This window comes from Impatiens glandulifera, chromosome 7 (genome assembly GCF_907164915.1).
Source record: "Impatiens glandulifera chromosome 7, dImpGla2.1, whole genome shotgun sequence".
NCBI classification, from domain to species: domain Eukaryota; kingdom Viridiplantae; phylum Streptophyta; class Magnoliopsida; order Ericales; family Balsaminaceae; genus Impatiens; species Impatiens glandulifera.
The window spans coordinates 10,914,227-10,937,441 of NC_061868.1; the positions used below are offsets into that span (position 1 = coordinate 10,914,227).

The 23,215-nt window shown below is 31.2% G+C and overlaps 1 protein-coding gene across 1 annotated transcript; it reads left to right on the forward strand.

Moving 5' to 3' along the window:
• The first annotated feature begins 2,761 nt into the window (after nucleotides 1-2,761).
• LOC124910214 lies at nucleotides 2,762-3,639 on the forward strand. Its single transcript, XM_047450831.1, has 4 exons — nucleotides 2,762-3,066; nucleotides 3,147-3,183; nucleotides 3,258-3,379; nucleotides 3,460-3,639. Exons 1-4 carry the CDS (start codon nucleotides 2,809-2,811, stop codon nucleotides 3,520-3,522), a joined length of 480 nt encoding a protein of 159 aa, XP_047306787.1. The 5' UTR covers nucleotides 2,762-2,808; the 3' UTR covers nucleotides 3,523-3,639.
• The last annotated feature ends 19,576 nt before the right edge of the window (nucleotides 3,640-23,215 follow it).

The following is a 23,215-nucleotide window of genomic DNA, read 5'->3' on the forward strand; positions in this document are numbered from 1 at the left end:
TAAAGCAGCACGTCTAATGCCTTGTTTTAGCAGCCATCTGAAGAAAGCATACGTCTAACCACGATCAACTAGTTTTCTGGTACTACTGCTCCATTCACTTCTGTGGAGTCTGATAAGCCAACTAATTATATCAAATGAACGAACACCACATACGTGAATATCCATGCAACTGCCTGTCCAATACAAGACAATATTAGAGGATATTCGGCGCACTATCAATTTAGTACGGCCACGATCCATTTGCTCAGAGTCTGTTGTATTCTGGTACTATGGGCGGCCTTCCAACGGACACATGCCACATGTCCATTAAGAAGATTCGACCGTTGGTGTCCTTCTACTACAAATAGATGCTCAAGGACAACGGACAAATCACCGGATTACTTGAACACTAATTACTTGTTCATTTGAGAACTTATTGCCTTACCTACAATCTTACTCTTGCTCTTACTGAATTCTTACATCCTTCAAGATCAAGAGAGAAATTCAATTACTGTCTAGCTGTGAGAACATTGTATGTTGAACAGAGGTTGTTCTGCTCAACAAAAAGTTAGCTAACTCAGTAAGTTGTATTCGATTCAAAGTATTTAGTGGATATTCTTTCGGTTGTAGAAGAATGGGTGACATAGGAGTTTTATCTCCGAACATTCATAAAACTCCCTGTGTTCTTTACTTTCTTCCATTTACATTCGGTTGTTCAAAACATCAAATCCGCCAAAGACTTCTGCATTTGAATCCGTTTCGAGAGTTTGGAGGATTTGTGAAGAATAGAAACATGTAGTAATCCCTCAAAGAATTACTATCGAAGAATTTATCATAAACTGTTAACAATAGTCAGACTCTATTTTCTATTTTTTATTGATAGCATCGATCCAAACATAATATTATAACTTTCTCTTTATATAATATAACATTTTCTTTGTATATAGATTAAAGATTAGTAATTTGATTTTATTTATTATAAATAATAGTAGCTTGTATTTTGAATTGAAAATTAAAAATTTAATTTTTTTAATTTTAAATTATGTGAATATTTAAAAAAAAATTATAATAAAGTTAAAAAAAGAGAAAATATTAAATAATTATTTAAATAATAAAAAAATTAAGAGAGAAAAATTATTAAATGCTAAGGTAATAAGTACAATGCTATATCATTATATTACTGGCCATTAGTTACAATTTTTTTACTCCCTTATCATTATTTATATAAAATTTATATTTAATTATATATATATATATATATATATAAATAATATTATTTTAAAATAATTGTAACTATTTTAAGAAATTCTTCATTTTTATACTTCCATTTGAATTATAATTAATTATGTCCTTTTTCATATTGTTTTTCCTGTTTTTAATTTATATTATATATATCAAGAAATAAATGAGATTTGTAAATTTATTTTTAGTTATGGTAAAAGTTATATTTTATTTTTATTATATAATTAAAAAATAAATGAGGAGTCATTATTTTTTTAAAATTTCTTACCTTTACCTGACATATTAAAATAGGAAGATATATAAATATAAATAATTCCTATTCATAATTATATATCTATTAAAATTTCATATAATCAAAATTAATATTTATATATTTTTGTTTTCTCAATATTTTTTATTTCTTTATAATTTACACCTATTTAAGAAAAACAATTTCTTTCCTCAATCTTTGTTTGAATATATAATATAAATATATTTATCCTCATTTTTTTTTTAATTTCTCTCCTCAATCTTTGTCTTAATATATAATATAAAATATTTATAAATATTTTCTCTTCTCATAATTATATATATATATATATATATATATATATAATAAAAACAATTATATCTATAACCATAATTACTTTTTTTTTATAAATTATATATATATATATATATATATATATATATATATATATATATATATATATATATATATATATAATAAAAGCAATTATATCTATAACCATAACTACTTTTTTTTTTATAAATTATATATATATAAATATTCATAATTATATTTCTATAAAAATACATATTTAATAAAATATTATATATATATATATATATATATAATTATGAAAAATTTATAAATTATTTCATCTTTATATAATTAAAAAATAAATATTTATTTTTCATTAATATATATATATATATATATATATATATATATATATATATATATATATATATATATATATATATATATATTTTCTCCCTCATAATAAATTTTTATATTTATACATTATTCATCCTCTTAATTTATTTTCTTTTATATATAAAATAATACCATTATATAAAAAATATTTATGCATATATATATTCTTTTTTTATTTTATTTTATTTTTCATTTATTTTTATTACATACAAAATATATTAAATAATAAGATTTTTTATTTATTAACAATAAACCACATAAAATATATAATTTTGCTCATTATTTATTTATATATATATATATATTTAGAAAATATAAAAACACCACCAAATATATATAAAAATTATATATATTATTTATATAAAAACTAAAAATAATAAAAATAAAATTTATATATCCTTCAAATAAAAAGAATATGAAAAAAAATAAAATTTATACATAAATATGTAAAAATATATAAATAAAAAAAAAACAAACTATATAAATAAATGTAAAATTACTTTTTTTTTTTTTTTTTTTTTTATTAACACACAAATGAGTAAATAATAAGAATTAATTTCTAATTTTATCAACATATTTAATATTTATTTATTTATTTGTTATTATCCCTTTAATGGTTTCTGCAGATTTGATTGAAGATAAGAGTTTTATCGAGAGAGAAGACGAAGATGATGATGCTTCAACTGCTACATTTCAATCCTTCCTTCCATTATCATAAGACCACATCACTCTCCTCTTCTACTGCAACCAGATCGACGAAGACGAACCCTGATATTGGCAGTCTCATAAGACCAAACCTACTACCGTTGAAATGTAGAAGACGACGACAACCGCATCAATGGCGATCTTTCATCTCTTCCTCAATTCCTCCATTAGATCTGACAGAAGACAACATTAACCAGGTTTTAACCGATGCTCGAGCTGAGGCAAGTACAAATTATAAAACTTTTAACAAATCATAATCTTCAAGAATCATATATTTGATTCTTTTGTGATTCTTCTACAGTTTCCTCAGATATTTGATCCTTCAGTTAACATAACAGGTAATTTGATTTCTTTTTTCCATGAAGAAAACGCATGATTGTTAATTTTAAGTATGTTTTTCATCAAAATGCAGGGGAAGTTAGGTTAGTTGAGTTAGATGGACCTTTTGTAACGATTGGTCTTAAGGGTAGGTTTTGGCATACACGTGCAACTGTATTGGCTCGAATTGGGAACTATTTGAAGCAAAGAATACCTGTAAGCCATCTTTCATCAAGTTTTTTTGCCCTCATCCAGGTTAATTTTACTTCTTATTCTTGTTCTTTAATCATTGTCAGGAAATCATGGAAGTTGATATTGAAGATGAGAAGCAATTGGATGATAGTCCTGAGAATTTCTGAAGAATATGTCATAACCTAGTTTTGATTCATAACATTGACAATATTTCTTAATTGTGTTGAACTAAGAAGCCGAGTTCTCTGATTTGATTCCCATTGAAAGGTGGGGTTAAGACTGTATGATACCAAATTAGTCACTATAGGTAAAGAAAACTACCCCCATCATAAAAATAGGGGTGTGCAAAAAAACAGGAAACAGAAAATCCAACCAAGACCGAATCAGCAGGTTTTGGTTAACTGGTTGTTTACCTATTCGATTTTTGGTTAAACTATTTTTCCTTACCGAGAAAAAAAAGTTAATTATATATTTATAATTCATTCTAGTTATTTTGTAGATGTTAGGCGAACCCTATTCTTCTCTTCTTTGTCGGTGAAGTCGACAAAGGTTGGCCGACGAAATGGATCTAGACCTCTTTTGTCAATGGAGTTAGATCTAGACTTTCGTCACCACCGAAGGTTAGAATAGACGTCGGCGAGGAGGGTAGACTAGAGAGTTGTGAGATCCCGGTGGGGAAGTGGGAGTTATGATGGATAAAATGTTTTTTTAAGTACAAATCAATTGATTAATTAAAAACTCTTGACCTACTGTTCTTGAATAGACTCGACTAATCGACCGGAACGGGTAGAACCAATATTAATATATATGACAAAATCAGAATTAACTTGTATGGATAAATTATTGGTTAACAGACAGGTTTACATTCCTACCTAAAAGACTAGTTTAAATTATGTTTAGTTTTTCAAAAAGGGCAATGGTTAGTCTGAGATGATCAATTATTAAGGATATATTTGTTCATCAAATTTGTTGAGCAATCAAGTCTAGTTTTCGTTTTTGATGGCTTTGAGTAGAGCTGTTCTCTGAGAACATGAGATTTGATTTTAGGGTCATTCAAGTATGGCTTAGAATTCTTGGAGTCCTACCAAGTGGAAAAGTGTTTAGACACTTGAACTTACAACTTGGTTTTAGGGTTTAATATTTTCAAAGTAGAAGTGTGGTTAGTATTTCAAAAACTAGTCTTAACAAAACATGTTCCTAAACTCTCCGACTTGTATTTTAAGGTGTACTTAAATTTAAGTTCATGATATGATGGGCTAGGACAGACCCACCCCTGGGCAGCCCAATTCTTATTAAAAAAAATGACTATAATATTTTTATTTTTTCTTTCTTTTTAAACAGTAACTTTTTTTTTTTTACTTTTACCTTTTCTTTTTCTTTTTCTTTTTCTTTTTTTATAATCTTATTATTATATTTTTAATTATGACCATCACAATCTAATTAAATTATATTATTCTTTCCTAATTTCTTAATTTAATATATTTTCTTTAAAATTTTATAAATTATTTAAATTAATATATATTCTTATAAATTATATAAACTTATTATACTTACTTATAAATTGTACATAATATACTTTAACTTTATTAAAATTTTCTAATTTTTGAATTAGTTCTCAAATTTTTTAAGGTCATTTTTTTAATCATCTTTTAATTTATATACTTAAATATTTTATTATAACTATATTGATTTTTTGAATTAGGTATTTAGTAAATTAACAATTAATATATTATTTTTAATACTTAATGTTTATGATAGATTTTAGTTATTTAGTATCAATCCAAAGAAATTAGAAATTTAATTTTAAAATATTTAATCTTCGTTACTTAGAAAACTAGTAATTAATATGATAGTTATTAGATTATAAGTTTATAAATTAGGATTTAAAATTATGTTATATATAAATAATGTCATAACATGTTTGTTGAATTACTATTTGTTAATTTTTATAAAAAAATTTAATTATTTTAATATATGTATTTTTTGAGTTTTGATGAAGAATATAAATCAAATTAGAGTAAGGTTTCGTCCATTTCAAAAACAAACTTCTAGATCTTATAATAGAATAATCAAACGACGGAATGATGCAATGACAAAGTCATTGGTGCGCTCGATTTCTAAATTATTTAATGCAAAAAATCAAAGTTCTATCCTTTCGAGTTCGAGTCTTATAGATGAAGACATAAGTGATAGAGAAAATGACACTATTAGAGATAAAGAAATAAGTGATGAAGAATATAATGTCGTTAGAGATGAATGTTATAATGAAGAAAATGATACTTTTCAATATGAGGTTTTGAACCACCTACAAAGGAGAATATTAGAGATCAATGTATCAAGGAAGAAAAAAAATGAATATCAAGGTGTTAATGAAGAAAATGAGAAATAAGAAAAATGTATTAATGGAGAAAATGATGAGAAAGAGGAAAAGGAAAAGGAAGAGGAAGAGGAAGAGGAAGAGGAAGAGGAAGAGGAAGGTGTTAACGAGGATTACGAGGAGAAATGTGTTATTAAATATGTGAACTACGATCCGGGAATGTGAGAAAATATTAACGATAAAATAAAAATAAAAAATGTGGGTTTAGGGCAGCCCAACCTTGCAGCCGACACTGGATATGAAGATATATGTATATATGATAATGTATAAAGGTGATGTTTATACATGTTTTATAACAAAAATACAATTCATATACTAAACCATTTACATAGATATAATAAGCATGATAAACATAAAAATGATTTTTTTTTTGTCAAACATAAATAGTTTTAAAAAAAAGCAAAACATAATAAGACTAATAGAATAGATATAATAAAGTAAATAAACTTGAGATAAATATGAAATAAATAAAAGTTCAAAATAAAACATAAGAAACAAACCAAATCCAAATTAGTCACAACACAAATAAAAAAACATAATGAAAAGAAACATTACAAAGTTCAATAATAGCGATAATTATGTTTTCAACGCCCACTGAAGTCTCCCGAGATCATATTATTATCAATCGCATCAAAGTTCAAATATGTTGCAGTTACATCCTCTTCTTGGTTTATCAACTCATTTCTTCCGTCCCCAACAACCGATCCTCCAAATAAATTAGAATTGTAATCATTATAAGTATAATTAGGCATATCAAATGGAGCAAGCAAATCAAAGCTTGTAAATGAAGGAAGAACAGGGCTCCAAGCTGGTAAAACAAGATCGCTCATCAATCTTTCATTACCAACATTAGTTCCAATGTTCTCCATCGTCGTAGTATATGGATGCGAAGACTGGAAAATATTATAGTATTGCGGTTCTGGTTGTGGTTCGAACTGTGATAGGTTCTTCCATGCCTATGAAATGAACAAATATTTTAAAAAAAGTCTTTAATTGTTAAAGATGATTATCAATTTTTCTCTAATATTATTTTGTCTTTGTAATGTAATGAAGGATCTTTCTACCAATTGAAGACAATTGATTACCTCATTCTCCATTAGCTCTTCATCAGTGAAAATCCTATATTTATTATTTGAAAATCGAATTCACATCACATAATAAGCTCAAGAAGATAATAATTGTAATAAAAGATGGAGAAGTTCATAATATTTATTAGGAGATACCTGTTCATTGAGCTCAACTGTCGAGATTGATTTGGATCTTCGCCATTCTTCAAATCAATGATGTTGTCTAAATCAAAATAATACACAAAAATGATAAAATGAGACAAAAAAAACTCAAAAGAAAACTTTTTTAGTAAATTAGCACGATGCCACATAAGACATTTCTTCGGCCAATGTTAAACAAACTCTCTTCGAGCGAGTAAAAATTATTTCAAAAAGCTTACCTTGAATTAACTTTTGTCTGAATTTCTGAAGAAATAAAACAAAAGAACATTTATTCAGATTTTAAATAATTCAAATATGAAATAAAATATATATTTTTTTTAAAAAACAAATAAAATATGAGAAAATGACCTGCAGATGACTCTTCACCTGATCCCGAGTAAGTCCAGTTTTGTTCATTCGTTCTAGAATAGTTTTGGGGGTGGCCACTGTAAATTAGAAGATAAATAAATGTTACATAATAGTTGAATATGTAAAATTGTAAATAAGGATGTAATATTAACAAAGGCACTTTATTATTCACATATATATATAATAATATAATATACATATATATTTGATTTGGAGTAAATGAGGCTCCTTTTTAAAATTATGCATTATAATGAATTAAAGTGAGTATAATTACTATAATAAATATATTAATTTAAAACATCATCTCAATTAAATAATTTTATTAAATATAAGTTATTAAAACATATTTGGGTAAAAATTGTATGAAGTATAAATAAAATGATAATAAAGGACATATATATTATTTAAAATTAAACAAACTTTTTAAGTCAAAAACATTATAATAAAGGACATATAATGTAAATAATCTATTTGATTTATAACAACAAAATATTAAGTCAAAAACACATTATACAAAATGGTGTCATGGATTGAATAACAAAAAAATAAAAGTAGTTTCTCTTAATTACTTTTGAAAAGATGAAAACCATTTCATAGATCAATGCGAAAAACAAACCAAAAATATTATATCAATGAGTTATCACAATTTTTTTAAAACCTCAATAAACAACAAGCTAAAATCATCCTACAAAAATATGGAGATGGGAAGAGAGAACTAACCGAAGGGGCCACCAAGTTCTTCAACAACTTCGACGAATTGTTTATGGAGTTGAGGAACCCATCGAAGCCGATGTCTTTTATCTTCGGGGATGGATATGAGAGGGTTGGGGGCCTTGGGAGATTGAACAAGATGTGAAGGTTGGACATGAGAAACAGGATTCATGAAAACATGATCAAGAGGATTAAGAAACATCTCATGATGGGAACTATGATTGATTATTTGATTTGTCATCCTTTGATTCCATGTTAGATTCTCTTGTTGGAAGAGGTTATAGACTCCGGTCGCCGTCGTCGCCGCCGCAGGAAATGGTGTCTCCTGGCCGCCTTGATGATCAGTTTGATACATCCCTCTATATCTTTCTCTATCTCTATATCAATGAAATGACAAAGACTACAATAGAGTAGAGGCTTATATAGCATCAATTGTACAAATAAAAAAATAAACATTAAATGCTTATTTGTTTATGTGATCTATTGCTATTAGAATGATTTATATTGTTTATATAAATTGGTGATTAATAAAATATTTTTTAATCCAATTATAAATTTAAGAAATTGGAAATGGTAAACTCTTAATTCATAATTTTTTATTTCTATTATTGTATAATTAATTTTAATTTTTTACTTTTATACAGTGAACCACCGCCACGAGTAAAAAACTAAATAAATGTGTGAGATTATTGTAATTCTTAACCCGAGAGACGACAAATATTATAAACAATATAATCATTCTCGACCCTTAAAATTGAAGATCTTTTAATTATTTTTATAAATTCCCTTAATCAACCAATTATAATATTTTAATAAAAGATAAATTTCCATAAACTCACAAATTATAACATGAACTAATTATGACTTTTGAGAATAAAACACATGACAGCTGATATGTTAAACATTGATCTATTCCCATCTATGTTAGGGCTAGAGTGGTTTCAACCCATCCTCAATCTTTTTTCAAGTGATCTCCTAATTTTTTTTACTTTTTTCAATTTCATTCTGTTTAATTACTCCAATTCTATATAAAAAGAATAAAATGCAACATCATCCACTCATTTTATCTATAATTTTTCATGAATTTTTTTAAGCCAAACTAACTCTAATTTTTTAATTCATCTCGGTTACTCTCGGTTACTGTAAGTACTAAAATTTCACTTACCCAATTTATAAATTATTTTGAGTAAATAAAATCAAAATAAGATTAATGCCAAAACATGAAAATAAATCAATTAATATAGCTAATGATAAAAAACAATAAATAAAATAATTTGGAATAAATTCTATACTCATTTTTATTTATATTTAATTTAAAAAAAATAAATGATTTAGAATAAATGTTATATCCATTTTATCCCAAAAAAATATTTATTAAAATATAAAAATATAAAAAAAAACAGGCAAAATAAATGTCATCTTTATTGAAAATATTTTGTATATTTTGTAGGTTAAAAATAAAGTCAAAGGGATGAAAGAAAAATCAATTTCAAACAAGCTCTTAGGCTAAAAATGGAGCATGATCTGCTGCAACCGAAATCATGAGGATTCGTTGTAGTAGATCCTACAACCCCTTGGATGAGTGTTGAAAGCCCATCCAACGCACGAGAGTCATCCACGTCGCCCGCTGCAAGAAGGAGACGTGCACTCGCGAAGCACCTGATCAACTAACGCGCACCTCAGCATCGTTAGCCTAGACGTAACGGAACACCCAAACGTCAACGGAACGAGGACGAGATGCCGATGAAGCGTCAATCATTCAATTTTTTGCTGGAACGATGTCGTTTCGCCTAGTTTGTCTCCTTCCTCGCGACTACGAACTAGATAAGAACAATCTTTCATCTTTGATTATTCAAAGATAGAACTTTGTCGTTTCTCCACCTTTTGACTTCATTTTAAAGGTGAAATGATCACCCTACTCCGGTGATCATTTCTCATATATCTTAAGGCATCATTATGGCCTATACCATCAACTGACTGAAGTTCAAACAAAAGACCATTAATGGCCTTTTGACTTAATCTAATCTACTTGATCGACGAACCGACCTTGGGAGGCTATAAATAGTCTCTTCTGGACAAACCGATAGCAAGAGATCCATTCTCCCCCTCTCATCAAGCCCAAACACAAATCCGCCATAAAAGCTCATCAAGCTTTCCTGAAAATTCGAAAATTTCTTGTAAGTCCATAAAGTTCTGATTTAGGCATTCTAAGAGTTAAAAAATTGTTATCCAACTCCAAGTAAGTTTCCAATCACATTCTAATTCGAATTACCATATTGAATTGAAATTTTTATATTTCCGTTTTGCCCATTTCATATATTGTCCGATTATTTGATTTCTTGATTAGAGAACGATTTTAGGATATTTATAAGTTTTATGTTGAAGCGAAACTAAATCAATTATATCAACTTAAAGAAAAAATCTCAAATTTGATTTTGAAAATTTTCAAAATCGGGTTTCTATTATTGAGTTATTGCTCAAGAATTGAAACCTAGAAAGTTGCCCAACTTATTTCTAAGAATGTTGGGAACATATTTGAACCGATTCCAAACCATCTCAGGTTCGATCAAAAACTAATTTTTTATAAAAATATAAATTTTAGTTATTGAATTGGTTAAAATGAACAGTTAGTGTTCATGTTTTGATTTCATTCAACCATATGAATAATATAAAAGCTATTGGCAAGCTTCTTACGTTTCATTAAAACCTAAAAACTAGAAACCCATTTTTTACCCCAAAAATAATTTTAGTTGAATGTGACCTCATCCCGATTGAATGACACATCAATATAATGATATAAATGATCTTGAGAATTATAAAAAGCTTCCCATGCCCGTGGATCAAAGGATCAAGGACTCAAACGAAATCATAAAAACCTATAGTTTGATGTTCTTGTGGACCGAGAAACATAGCCTAGGTCTAACTTATGACCGAGAGACCTTCCACACGAGACCGATAAAAGTTAGCCTAAGGCTAACCTAGGACTGAGAGTCCTTGACACTCTAGACCGAAGAAAGTTAGCCCAAGACTAACCCAATACTGAGTTTTCTTCACATTAAGGACCGAAGAAAGTTAGTCTAAGGCTAATCTAGGACCGAGGATCCCCGCATCTGATCGAGAGTCTCCCGCATCCGACTGAGAGCCTCTTGCACCCAGACCAAAGAATCTTGCACCCAAGAGCGATGACTCTTGCACCCGACCAAGAATCTTTATCACCTTGACTGAGAGTTACCGCACCCCGACCAAGAGACCTCAACTCAAGACCGAGGGTTTTAGCCTATGACTGATCCTAGTGCCTGTTTCGTTTGGATTTTTTAATTTTATAATTATTTTTATAATTTTGGAACCCAAAATTATTTTCTTAAATCTTTAAAAATAGAAAAATATTTTTAAAATATTTTTTATAAGGACCTATTTGGGATTTATTTTAAATATTAACACATTCAACTGATATTCTTAGATACTTTTCTCATAAATCTTCAGTATCAACTATAGATACCATCATTTAAATATTGATTTTATAATATTTAAATATCAGAAAAACATTTGCATGTCTAGGACTTAGAGAATAATTGGTTAAATAAAATGTAATAAAACAAAATTTTCAAAAACTAAGATTTTATAAAGTAGATATTGTTTTAAACGGGTATAAAGAATATAGTGCGAAAAGCCTTTTTCGAGCATCACCAAACATCGAACCAAAAGAGACTCTAGTCAAAAATATGTTTGTAAACGTATAATTTTATTGATTTTATAATTTTAAATAAAATGTTTTATTAAAAATTATTCTTAACATGCAAACCGAGGTTGAAATTTTCGAACCTCAATTTTAACCTCAATTTTTTCCTCAAAGCCTTTAAACAAAGGGTTTTTTCGGGTGTTACACAAATATATTGGCAAAAGTGACCCATCCGTCTTCTTTAAGATGTACACCTTCGCAATGACCCCATTGCGACTATGAGAGCCAATAGTTCTCTACATATTCCTCCAATACCTCAATGACGCCGCTCAATACTGGTATCACCATCAAAATGTAGCATATTTGCAAACCATCGAGGAGCTGGTTGCAGTGTTTATAGAACACTTTAACATGCTACCTCAATTTGGAACGACCAGAAAAGAGGCTTAAAAATATTAAGTAAAGAGAAAATGAGAATTTTATCGGTTTTCATAGAAAGGTGGAAAACCATAGCTGAAGAAATTGATTCTCTCTCAAGTGAACATCGACAAATCGACATGATTCTGGAAAGCGTCAATGGCTGATATTCTATAGGATTCACAATAAAGACTTTCCAAAACATGAAAAAGAAGTTAAAAATGAGTAATAATCTCGATGAAACCTTTAAGAAAGAAAGAAGTGAGGGAAAAGTAGTTAAAGCTTGTCAACCTCCGAGTCGCTTCCTGAAGAAGGAAAAGACTGGAGTGCACCAAGTGACAACCGCCTAGTAGGAAAGTCCTCCTATAAAGATGAGGCCTAACATGCCTTCACATGCCAAGACATGTACACCAACCCCTATTAAACCTATGACTCTAAAGGCACCCAGACCATCTAGAGTCTTTGACGGCCTAGGTATGCCTTTAAGTCAGGTCATGAAAATTCTTCAAGTGAAGAACATAATCAACCCTTACCCCAAGAACTAATAGGCCATTCTTGAGAAAATAAAAGAATGTTTGTTATGATTATTACCAAACAAAGGGGCAGTTATTGATAGTTGTAGCATCATCAAGCATCTCTTTCAGGACTTGATCGATCAAATTATTATCGCCAAGTTAGAGATGACAAATAACCCTTTGTCGGATCATCAAGTCAACGCAATCACAATCGATTAAGTGTCACTTGACACTGATGCATTGCTGGATCTAATCCATAATGTTGAGTTGAGAGTCAATATGATTGACCTTTGGCCCAAGAAAAAGTCTAAAGCTCATTCCAATATGACTTCAAAATAATGGGTGAAAGACGAGTTGAAAACGACTTTCCAAGTTCATGCTTCAATAGATATTACGATAACTCGTGGTGGAACCGATTTTTAACCAAGTTTCATGAAAACCACAACAGCCAATGCACCAACAACTCCCAACAACCCTTGTGGAAATGGAAGGAGGATGAGCCAAATCTCTAAATTCCGGAGACAGTCTCCTTAGTTAGCTTAGAAGGACAAACGCTAATGTTTCCATATGAAAAATCATGATATACTCTATTGAACACAGGAAAGTTGTCCTCAACGATTTAAGAGAGGTTAATGTTCCTACCAACACCACCCTATAAGAACTAGTAAGAATCATTTCCGCTAGTTCAAAAATAACAAGATCGGCTTTGAAGACAAGGATCTTCCTATAGTCGAGATGGATAATGCCAATGCCCTTTTCATTTCTGTCCAAATGGAAGAGAAAACCATTCCAATGGTCCTGGTAGACAATGGATATGCTCTCAACATATGTCCTTTAGGACTATTAAGAAGATAGGCGTATTCAGAGATAAAGTCTTACCATCTAACTTGTGTATTAGAGGTTTGGATAGTTCACGATGAGATATAATGGGCTTTCTAGAATGCACCATCCAAGTGGCTGACATACCCTTTCAAGTAGACTTTTGTGTCATCAACATGCATTATTCTAATAATCTTATTTTAAAAAGACCATGACAGGATCAAGCTAAGGCACAAACCTCCACACTTCATAAGAAATTGATATTCATAGCCAACGACCAGGTTATTAGTGTCAACAGTGAGACTAACAATATTGTTTTCATTGGAACCTCTCACATCGATTCCCCAAAGGTTGAATTAAGTGGATTCTAGATATGTCCAATCTTTTGAGAAGGTAAGGACTTATCTAACGATCCTGACTTTTGCACATATTTCCTCCCTTCCATTAAAATGATGTAAAAAATGAGATATTTCTCTGGCATGGGCTTAGGCCTGAATACAACCGACATACCTTCATTTCCCAATTATTCTACGACTTAGGCCATTTTGGTTTAGGATATATCCCAACAGGATTCGAAGAAATCTGCAAAAGGAAAATATCCAAACAACACATACCCATTCCTCTAACCCTGAATGGGAAGTTCATCCACGAAGGACGAAGCACCTTATGCTTCGACTTCCTAAACCATTTAGCAACCCAAATATACAGAGACATTTTCCAAGTCTTGAAATCTTTTCAGATTGTTTCTATAATCCTAACCCTTATGTTTTCATGATTAGGAAAAGAACGAAATGACACGACGTCTTGGAACTGACGTTCCCATATTCGTCGATACTTAATCTGACTTAAAACCACACGACGACTGATCATGTTAAGGAAATTAACCCTTTAAGTCTACATGGAACTGACGTTCCCATATTCGTCGATACTTAATCGACGAAAACAAAACTCATCATCCTTTCACATGTGGAGATGTGTTAGATAATGTACATTATAAGGAACTTAAGAATGATAGTCTTGTTAGATTGTCACTTCCTACATGTATTGAATTCCTTGATGTTACACAAGAAGAAAATTTCAATTTATCAGTAAAAATGATCTTTCCTTTTACTCTGATCTAAACTTCAAAACAAAACACTTCTTCGAAAATGAGTACGAAACTGTCTCTTTTGCCGAAAAGATAATTTAAATTAATCTAAACATGGCCAACTATCCTTAGATTGTATTAATTGGCCAGAGTTTAAATTCAAAAGAACGTCTCGAACTAGCTGAGTTGTTTAAAGCCAATAAAGATGTTTTTGCCTGGTCATACAAGTACATACCAGACATCGATCCAAAAATCACACGACATCATATCCCTCTTTATCCAAACGCTAAGACAATAAAGCCAAAGCTAAGACGAATGAGGGATGATGTTGTGACCAAGATAAAGGAAGAAGTCTAAAAGTAACTCAAAGATGGATTTCTTGAGGTAGTGGATTATCCTACCTAGATAACTAACATAGTTTCCCTTCTAAAAAAAGATGGGAAAATATGTGTGTGTGTGTGGACTATTGGGATCTGAATAATGCTAGCCCTAAAGATAACTTTCTCTTACCATACATCGACATACTTGTCGGCTATGTTGTCAGTCATGAACTCTTATCATTCATGGACAGATTTTTAGGATACAATAAAATCCCGATGGCCCCGTAAGATAAGGAAAATACCATGTTCATAACAGAAGTAGGTACCTTATGTTATCGATTCACGCTTTGCAGTCTTAAGAACACAGGAGCAACCTATCAAAGGGAAACCACCATGATCTTTCACGATAGATCCACAAAGAAGTGGAAGTCTATGTTGACGACATGATCGTGAAGTTTAAAGATCGACAAAGACGTGTCCAAAACTTCAAAAAATTCATTCAAAGGATTAGGAAATATCAGCTACAACTCATTTCGAAAAATTGCATGTTTGGAGTCACAATTGTTAAAATGTTGGGCTTCTTAATAACCCAAAGAGAATCGAAGACGGTCCCTCTAAGATAGAAGCAATCACGACTATGCTGGTACCTCGAAATGAGAGAGAGGTCTGAGAATTTCTTGGAAAAATCAATACATCAAGTTGTTCATTAGAAAGCTTACCACAACATGTGATCCACCGTTTAATCTTATGACAAATACAAAAAAAAATGTTTGTAATTAAAATTGTCAACAATGTTTGACAAAATAAAGGATTATCTAAAATCCCCTCCCATACTCATGTTGCCTAGACCCGGCATCCCTCTCATATACCTTACTATAAACGAAACAACCAAGGATAACCTCTTGGCTCAAGAAAATGAGGATAAACTTGAAATGGTTGTTTACTATATCAGTAAAAAGATGACCAGATATGAACTCATTTACACTTCAGCCGTAAAGATATGTTGGGCATTAAAACGGGTCACCAAAAGGTTGAGACATTATATGCGAGTCCATCCCATCAAGTTGGTATAAAGATTAGATCCAATCCATTTCTTATCTAACAAACTCTTCTATCTCCGAGGCTAGCCAAAAAAAATATAATGATATCTGAATATTACATAGCTTAAGCGATACAAAAATTAATAAAAGGAAGCATTATTGCAGACTTCATAGCTGACGAACCCATCATTGTTGAGTCAAAAGACGAACTTGAATATCCCGATGACGGAATTATGAATGTCACATTAGACACATGTAAACTGATGTTTGACGAAGCTTCAAGAAAGCAGGTTTACATAATTGAGATTATGTTAGTTGATCCGAAAGGGACGCACAACCCAATATCTATAAAAACTTGAGTACCTATTACCAATAATGAGGCCGAATACGAGGCATGCCTTTAAGGTCTCAAGTTAGCATACAAAAAATGAGCAACCAAATTATAAGTGATTGGTGACTCTAATTTGGTCAAATCCCAAGCCAATGGCACAAGGCAAGTGAAAGGGAAAATTTTAAAACCCTATCATGCCCATATGACCAAACTTATGAAAAAAATCAATCAAGTATCATTTGTTAATGCTCAAAAGAGCCAAAACCATTTTATGGATTCCATGACTACTCTTGCAGCCAAGACTCAAAATCCCGATGGAATTAAAGTCAAACCCCTCAAATTTTGACAAAAACAAAGACATGCTTTTGAAAAAAGAATATTAACTTTTTGTGAAAGTCATGTTAAACATTGGTATGACATTCTCCGTGTTGACATTCTCCAAAAATACATAGAATACGGAGAATATCCATCCCACTTCCGAGCAAAGGAACGACGAGTCTTGCGCCAATATACCACCAATTACACAGATCTTTCAATGGTCAAAAACAAATTGTACCGACGATCTTTCGATGGTCAAAACATGTTTTGTGTAGATGATCCAAAATAAAAAAAAGTATCATAGAAGAAGTACACGCAGAATTATGTGTCATATACATGAACGAAATGGCTTTATCTAAGAAAATACTCCAACTAGGATATTATTGGCAAAACCTAAAGAAAGAATGTGTGAGTCGTGTAAGGAGTTGTCATCAATGCCAAATTTATGCTAACCTAAAGTATACTTCGCCATCATTCCTTTACAATATGACATCCCCTTGGGCATTTTCTACATGGGGCATTGATGTCATTGGAAAATCTATCCCCATGCTTCAAACGAACATGAATTTATACTCGTGGCCATTGACTACTTCACCAAATGAGTTGAAGAAGCTTCCTATAAAGTCCTAAAATCATCTTAAGTGGAGAAATTCATCCGCTCTAGCATCATCACTAGATATGGAGTCCCTCACACTCTAATTTCAAACAATTATCGACAAAAGAAGCTAGTGAAGACGAAGAAGTCAGAACTCTATCTAGAAATATATCATAAAAAGACCTAAGGGTGACAAGAAAGAACTAGGTGATAGTAACTAGGTCTTTTGTTCATAGGGGAATCATAAGAGAGTATCATTCACCGATAGTGGAGGGGGTTAAATCGACGCCATAAACCATGGAATATCTTCTCAATAGGGAATTTTTTTCCCCACCTCCACAATGCATGCGTCCTATTGTACGACTCATCACCAAAATGTGGGGTCATTTTCGTGCATTCTAGTTTTTCCTCTTGTAATATCACTCGGTTCGTAACAAGTTGTCATTCCACATTGACAATATTTGCACATAGGTGTAGAAGTATCGATCTTAGTCGTGTACTTTTTTGCAAGTAAGAAGAATGTGATATACCATTTACACATAAAGGCTTTAAATAGGGTCAATGTTGAATTGTGATTAAGTTATGAACTCACCTAGTTTTGATAATTTGGTTTAAATAATCAAAAAGGGAGAAGTTTTTGAACTGTGTTTAATCATGAACCCACTTAGTTTTGATAATTTAGCTTAAATAATCAAAAAGTGAGAAATTGTTAGATTAATGTTTTAATTGATTTATGATAATTAACATACTTGATTTTGATGATTGATGAAATGGTTTTGATAATGAATGGATAAAACTAAGTATATATATATATATATAATTGTTAGTCGTATCAATTATATAAATATCTAAAAAGAAATCAACATCTTAAGTGGTGTAGTGGTTAAGTGTTCGATCGCAGGTTCGAATCTCACTTGGTACAAATTTATAATAATTGGAGTTTTATTATTTCAGGTACGCATTCAGACGTAGCAATGGTCTGAAGAAGCACGTTCAGACGTCTTGCTTCAGTAGTGGTCAGAAGAAGCGTTAGTAGACGTCTAGTCTTGAATAGACGGTTTGTCTAAAGAAGCGCTAGCAAATGTCTAGGATTCAATAGAAGACTGTAGCAACGCTCGATCATCGCCCGACTAGCGGCAGACTGCCACATCAGCACACACAATATTCAATGGAATAATGCGACATGTCAATATTCAGATTCGACTGTTGTATTGATTGTCGTGCATCATTAATACAAACCTTCTAAGTAGCTAAAAAGTCACACGCCATTAAAGTAGGGCTACGATACTCAAGTGTCGCGGAGCTCTACAACACGCCAGTATTAAATGTAAAGCGGTTGTGACTCATATATATATATATATATATGGATCTTAATATAGAAGATGGTTGTCGTTCCAGTTGATCTTGTTGTATATACAAAAGATTACCCTCTCATTATATTAAGATAAGATGAGAGAGAAGTTGTAATATTTTTTAAACATATTAAGCATTGTAAGTTGAACAGAGGGTGTCTGTTCAATAGAGTGAGATCTAGGAATTCAGAACAAGCATTGTTAATTCCTGAGTTTCTGACCAAACTTGTGTAGAGGCTATACAAGTTAAAGTCTTCTAGTATATCATTCTAGTAATAGAAGAAGGGGTGACGTAGGAGTTTTTATATCCGAACATCCATAAACAACTCCTTGTCCATTTTTTACTGTCTTATTCATACTACATCAATATGATTTAAATCTAGCGAGTTATTCCGCACTTGAATCTGATTCAGGAGCTTGTGAAGATTTGTTACGTGAATAGAAATAGGTCTTAACCTCTAATAGGGTTAAAACCGAATTGGAAGTCGATAGTCGTTCCAAAATACGCAAACCCCACCAGTTGTTGTTGACTTTGATCCTAATAGTAAAACTTATGCGTCTTTTAGGTGTTGTATCTTTCAAGACAAGACTTTTAAATTGAAAATGTGATACAAAAAATTCAAAATCCAAGTTTAAGTTTTCGAGTTAAACATTTAATCTCCAGTAGAGTCGCCAGAAAGTTGTAACCCCCGAAAAAACTCTCTTGTTTAGAGTATTGCAGAAAAGCTCGAGGTTCGAGAAATTTCGATCTCGGTTTATGTGTCATGAATATTATTTTAAAATAAACATTATTTAAAATATTTTTTAAATAATTCCTAACATTTGTTTCTTTTAGTTCATAGTTTGGTGATACTCGAAAAAGGGCTTTTGCGCTTCATCCTCGGTACCTGTTTAAAAAAATTGTTTCTACTTATAAATTTAATTTTTTTTAAATTGTTTGTATCATGTTTTATTTGTTTCCAATTATTATTCTAGTCCTAAGCATGTATAATATTTGTGTGTTATTTAAAATATTGTAACAACAATATTTAAAATGTTCGTACTTGTTGTTGATGTTGTTGACTTAGGGGAAATACCTGAAGAACATTAGTCATTTTTTAAGGCATTATGGTTTAAACATAAATCTAAAACGAGCCTTTATCAAAATATATTTTTGGAAATATCCCAATAATATTTTAAAAGCATTTTCTAATTTTTAGGGAGTTTTAGAAAATGATTTAAAGTCCCAAAATTACAAAAATAATTTTGGATTTGAAAAGTGTAACAAATAGGACTTAGGACTAGTGCCCTAGGCCTTGGGTTCATTTTTGTGGTTTGGGGGCTAAAACCCTTGGTCCAGGTCGAGGTTAAGTACCTTGGGTCGGAGTACCGAAGTCCATCGGTCTAGGTGCTAAGGACTCTCGGTCCTTGGATGAGATCATTGGTCGGTCTGGGTGTACAAACCCACCAGTCTTGGGCTAGCACTAGGCTGAGTTCTTTGGTCCCAGTTTTAGGAATTCTCGGTCCTAGGTCTTGAAATTCTCGATACTAGGTTAGACCTCTCAGTCCTTGGTTGGGCCTCTCGGTCTTAGATCTAATAATTCTCAGTCGGACCTCTCGGTCCTAGATCAAGAATATCGGTCGGACCTCTCGGTCCTGTTGAAATTTTTGGTCCTAGGTTAAAATTTCTCGGTCCTAGCGCTCGGTCTGGAACGAGGATCCTCGGTTGGATCTCTTGGTCTTAGGATAACAAGTCTCGATTCTCAAGAACACAAAAGTTCAATTTTTGAAAACTTAGTTTTAAGCTCGGATTCTTTGATCCAAGAGCTTGGGTAGCTTCACAAAGCTCTCATAAACATGTCGTTCATCATCTCAATGTATCAATCAACATAGATGATGATCAAATCATTCAAAACAGTTTGTGATCAAAATTTCGATTTTTGATTTTAAAGTTGTTTTGAGGAGAAATGAACTATAAAGCTTCCTTATATCTCATATACTTGATTGGTACAAAAACATATAATGTTGGCGGTTCATTTTGACAAAATCCAAAATTCAAAAATTTCAATTATTTTAAAATTTTGATTTTGAAACATGATCGGTATTGATCAAACATGATCCAAACAGTTACACAACATGATTACAATCATGTTGGGAAGCTTTTTGGGATGTGATTCAAGAGAATTACCCAAAATAGCAAATACGTTTTTTTATTTTTAAATTTGGAATTTTCTATTTTAGGTTTATTAATTGTTTCTAACCTATCCAGAAAGTTCGTAAATGATTCAATAATGAATTTTCAACCATAAAACACCATAAATAGCAAGCATGCAAGCTTATGCAATTTGAAATATAAAAATTTCAAATTCAAACTATAAATATGAATTAGAGGGTGATTGAAACATTACCAAGGATTGGAGAACACTCATTGATCCTTAGAGAAGATTTTGGGATGCTTATATCTAAGCTTTAGAGTCTTATGCGAAAAAAATTGAAAAATCAAAAGCTTTGAGCTTCAATGGAGGATATTCGAAATTTTTTAATTCAAGGCTTGAGATGTTATCTCTTGCCTTCGGAATGACTCAGGGAATGTATTTATAGCATCCCTAAGTCGGTGGAGGCTTCAAGTGGACTAAATCAGCCAAAAGCTATTAATGGCGTTTTGGTTGTTCTTGAGCCAACTTGACGAAATAGGGATGAATCATCCTTATTGATGTAGGAGAAATGATCACCGTTGTATGGTGATCATTTCATCCTTTATTATCCGAAATGGTTGACTGTAGGTTGTATTCCATCTTTGAGAAATCAAATACGGAACCTCATATGTATCCCTTCGGTGATCGTGACGAAGAAGATGATGGCGCATGAAACGACGTCGTTTTGATACACGTTAAGGCGTTTCGTCAGTATTCCGTCAAGCGTCGTTGTGTTTTGATGGGAGGCACTAACGTCCAGTTAGTTGATCGTGTGCGACGCGGGCGGGCGTTCACTCCGTTGCAGCGGGCTACGCGGGCGCGCCTGGAGCGTTGGATGGAGATTCAATGCTCATCTAGCGGACGCGGTTTCGGCTATAGTCATCTCATAGGATTTTGGCTACACCCAGTTATGAATTTTATTTTTTATTTATAACCTTAAGGTATTGTTTGAAATTGATTTTTCTTTCACTTTTTTGAATTTATTTATTCAAAAATAAATCAAAATAATTATTTTAATTATATAAATTGGTGTGTAGATTTTTAGTGCTTATACTCATCAATCTCCCCCTTGACAAATTCAAGTCATCAAGAAATAAGTGGGTTCAACACTTTAGTCTTTAAATTTTCTCGAGTTATTCATGAGATAACTTTCTATACCTCCACTTCCACTGAAAAGACATTAGAAAAATAAAATCATAGAGTTTAAAACACTGGTAAGTGAATTTGGAAACCACGCTACTTCAACGACTAGAGACATTCGATAACTTTTCCCAATCTTTGTTTATATCTATTGACATATGTGGAAACTACAATTAACAATTATTTACCTGTCAAAATAATTTGTACCCTTGTTTACGACAAATTGAGTGTCATATTCTTCAAGTTCAACAATTGACTAAAATCAAAATCCGATTAGACCCAAGGCGAGCTTTCATCGTCTACTTTTTCAAAATCAGATATCTATCGAAAATCGAGGACACCCAAGATTAACTTACATCGTTTACTTCCTCAAATAAGAAATTGATTAAAAACTTTGAAGACCCTAGACAAACTTGTATCGTCTACTTCATAACAAATAACTTTTGGATTTGGGTCAATCCAAATTGTGCTCACTCCTATTTATAATTCATACTAGTTATTTTGTACATGTTAGGAGAATCATCTCTCGTCTCTCCTTTGTTGGTGAAGTCGACGGACGTCGATCGACAAATTGGACTTGGACCTCCTTTGTTGATGGAGTTAAATCTAGATTGTCGTCTTTGCTGGACTCATATGAGAGAGTTGTGAAATCAGGCAACCTAGATGAGAGAATTGTGAAAACCTAGTGAGGGAGGGACAATGGATAAAATGTTTTTTAAGTGATTAATTTAAAAAACTCTTGATCTACCAGTTCTCAATAAACCCGTAGAACCGATACAAATACCGGTTGGTTAATCATTTATTAATATAAATGGAAAAATTTAATTGGTACCGGTAAACTAGTTAAACGATCGATTGAACATGCCTACATAAAAGACTAGTTTAAACCATGTTTAGTTTTTCAAAAAGCGCAATGTGGGAAATGAGCTAAACTATGTTTAAATGGTTAGTCGAAACGAATGAGTATTAGGGATATGTTCCTTACATCAATTTTGTTGAGTGATCCAAGTGTAGTTTTTGGTTTGATGGCTTTGAGTAAAAATGTTCATTTAGAACATGAGATTTGATTTTGGGCCACTGGTCGATGGCTTAGAATTCTTGGAGTCCTGCCTAGTGGAAAAGTGTAGACATTTGAACATACAACTTGGTTTTAGGGTTTAATAGTTTCGAAGTAGAAGTGTGGTTACAATATGAAAATGACGAATGCCCACTACTTTCGAAAAATAGTCTTAAAAAAATAATATATATTTTTAATTATAGTTAAATAGCATGATCCTAACTTCCAACTTTAGTAATATGAATCAAACATAAATAGGTTTCTAAATAAAAATAATTTAAGTTAATGACATGTAGATAATTTAAGTTAATGACATGTAGATGTATATATATATATATATATATATATATA

Bases quoted from the DNA above. Each gene is read 5' to 3' on its own strand.
- LOC124910214 (XM_047450831.1), top strand. From the start codon at position 2,809: ATGATGATGCTTCAACTGCTACATTTCAATCCTTCCTTCCATTATCAT. The intron at 3,067-3,146 runs GCAAGTACAAAT...ATTCTTCTACAG, and splicing joins TAACCGATGCTCGAGCTGAG to TTTCCTCAGATATTTGATCC. The intron at 3,184-3,257 runs GTAATTTGATTT...ATCAAAATGCAG, and splicing joins TCCTTCAGTTAACATAACAG to GGGAAGTTAGGTTAGTTGAG.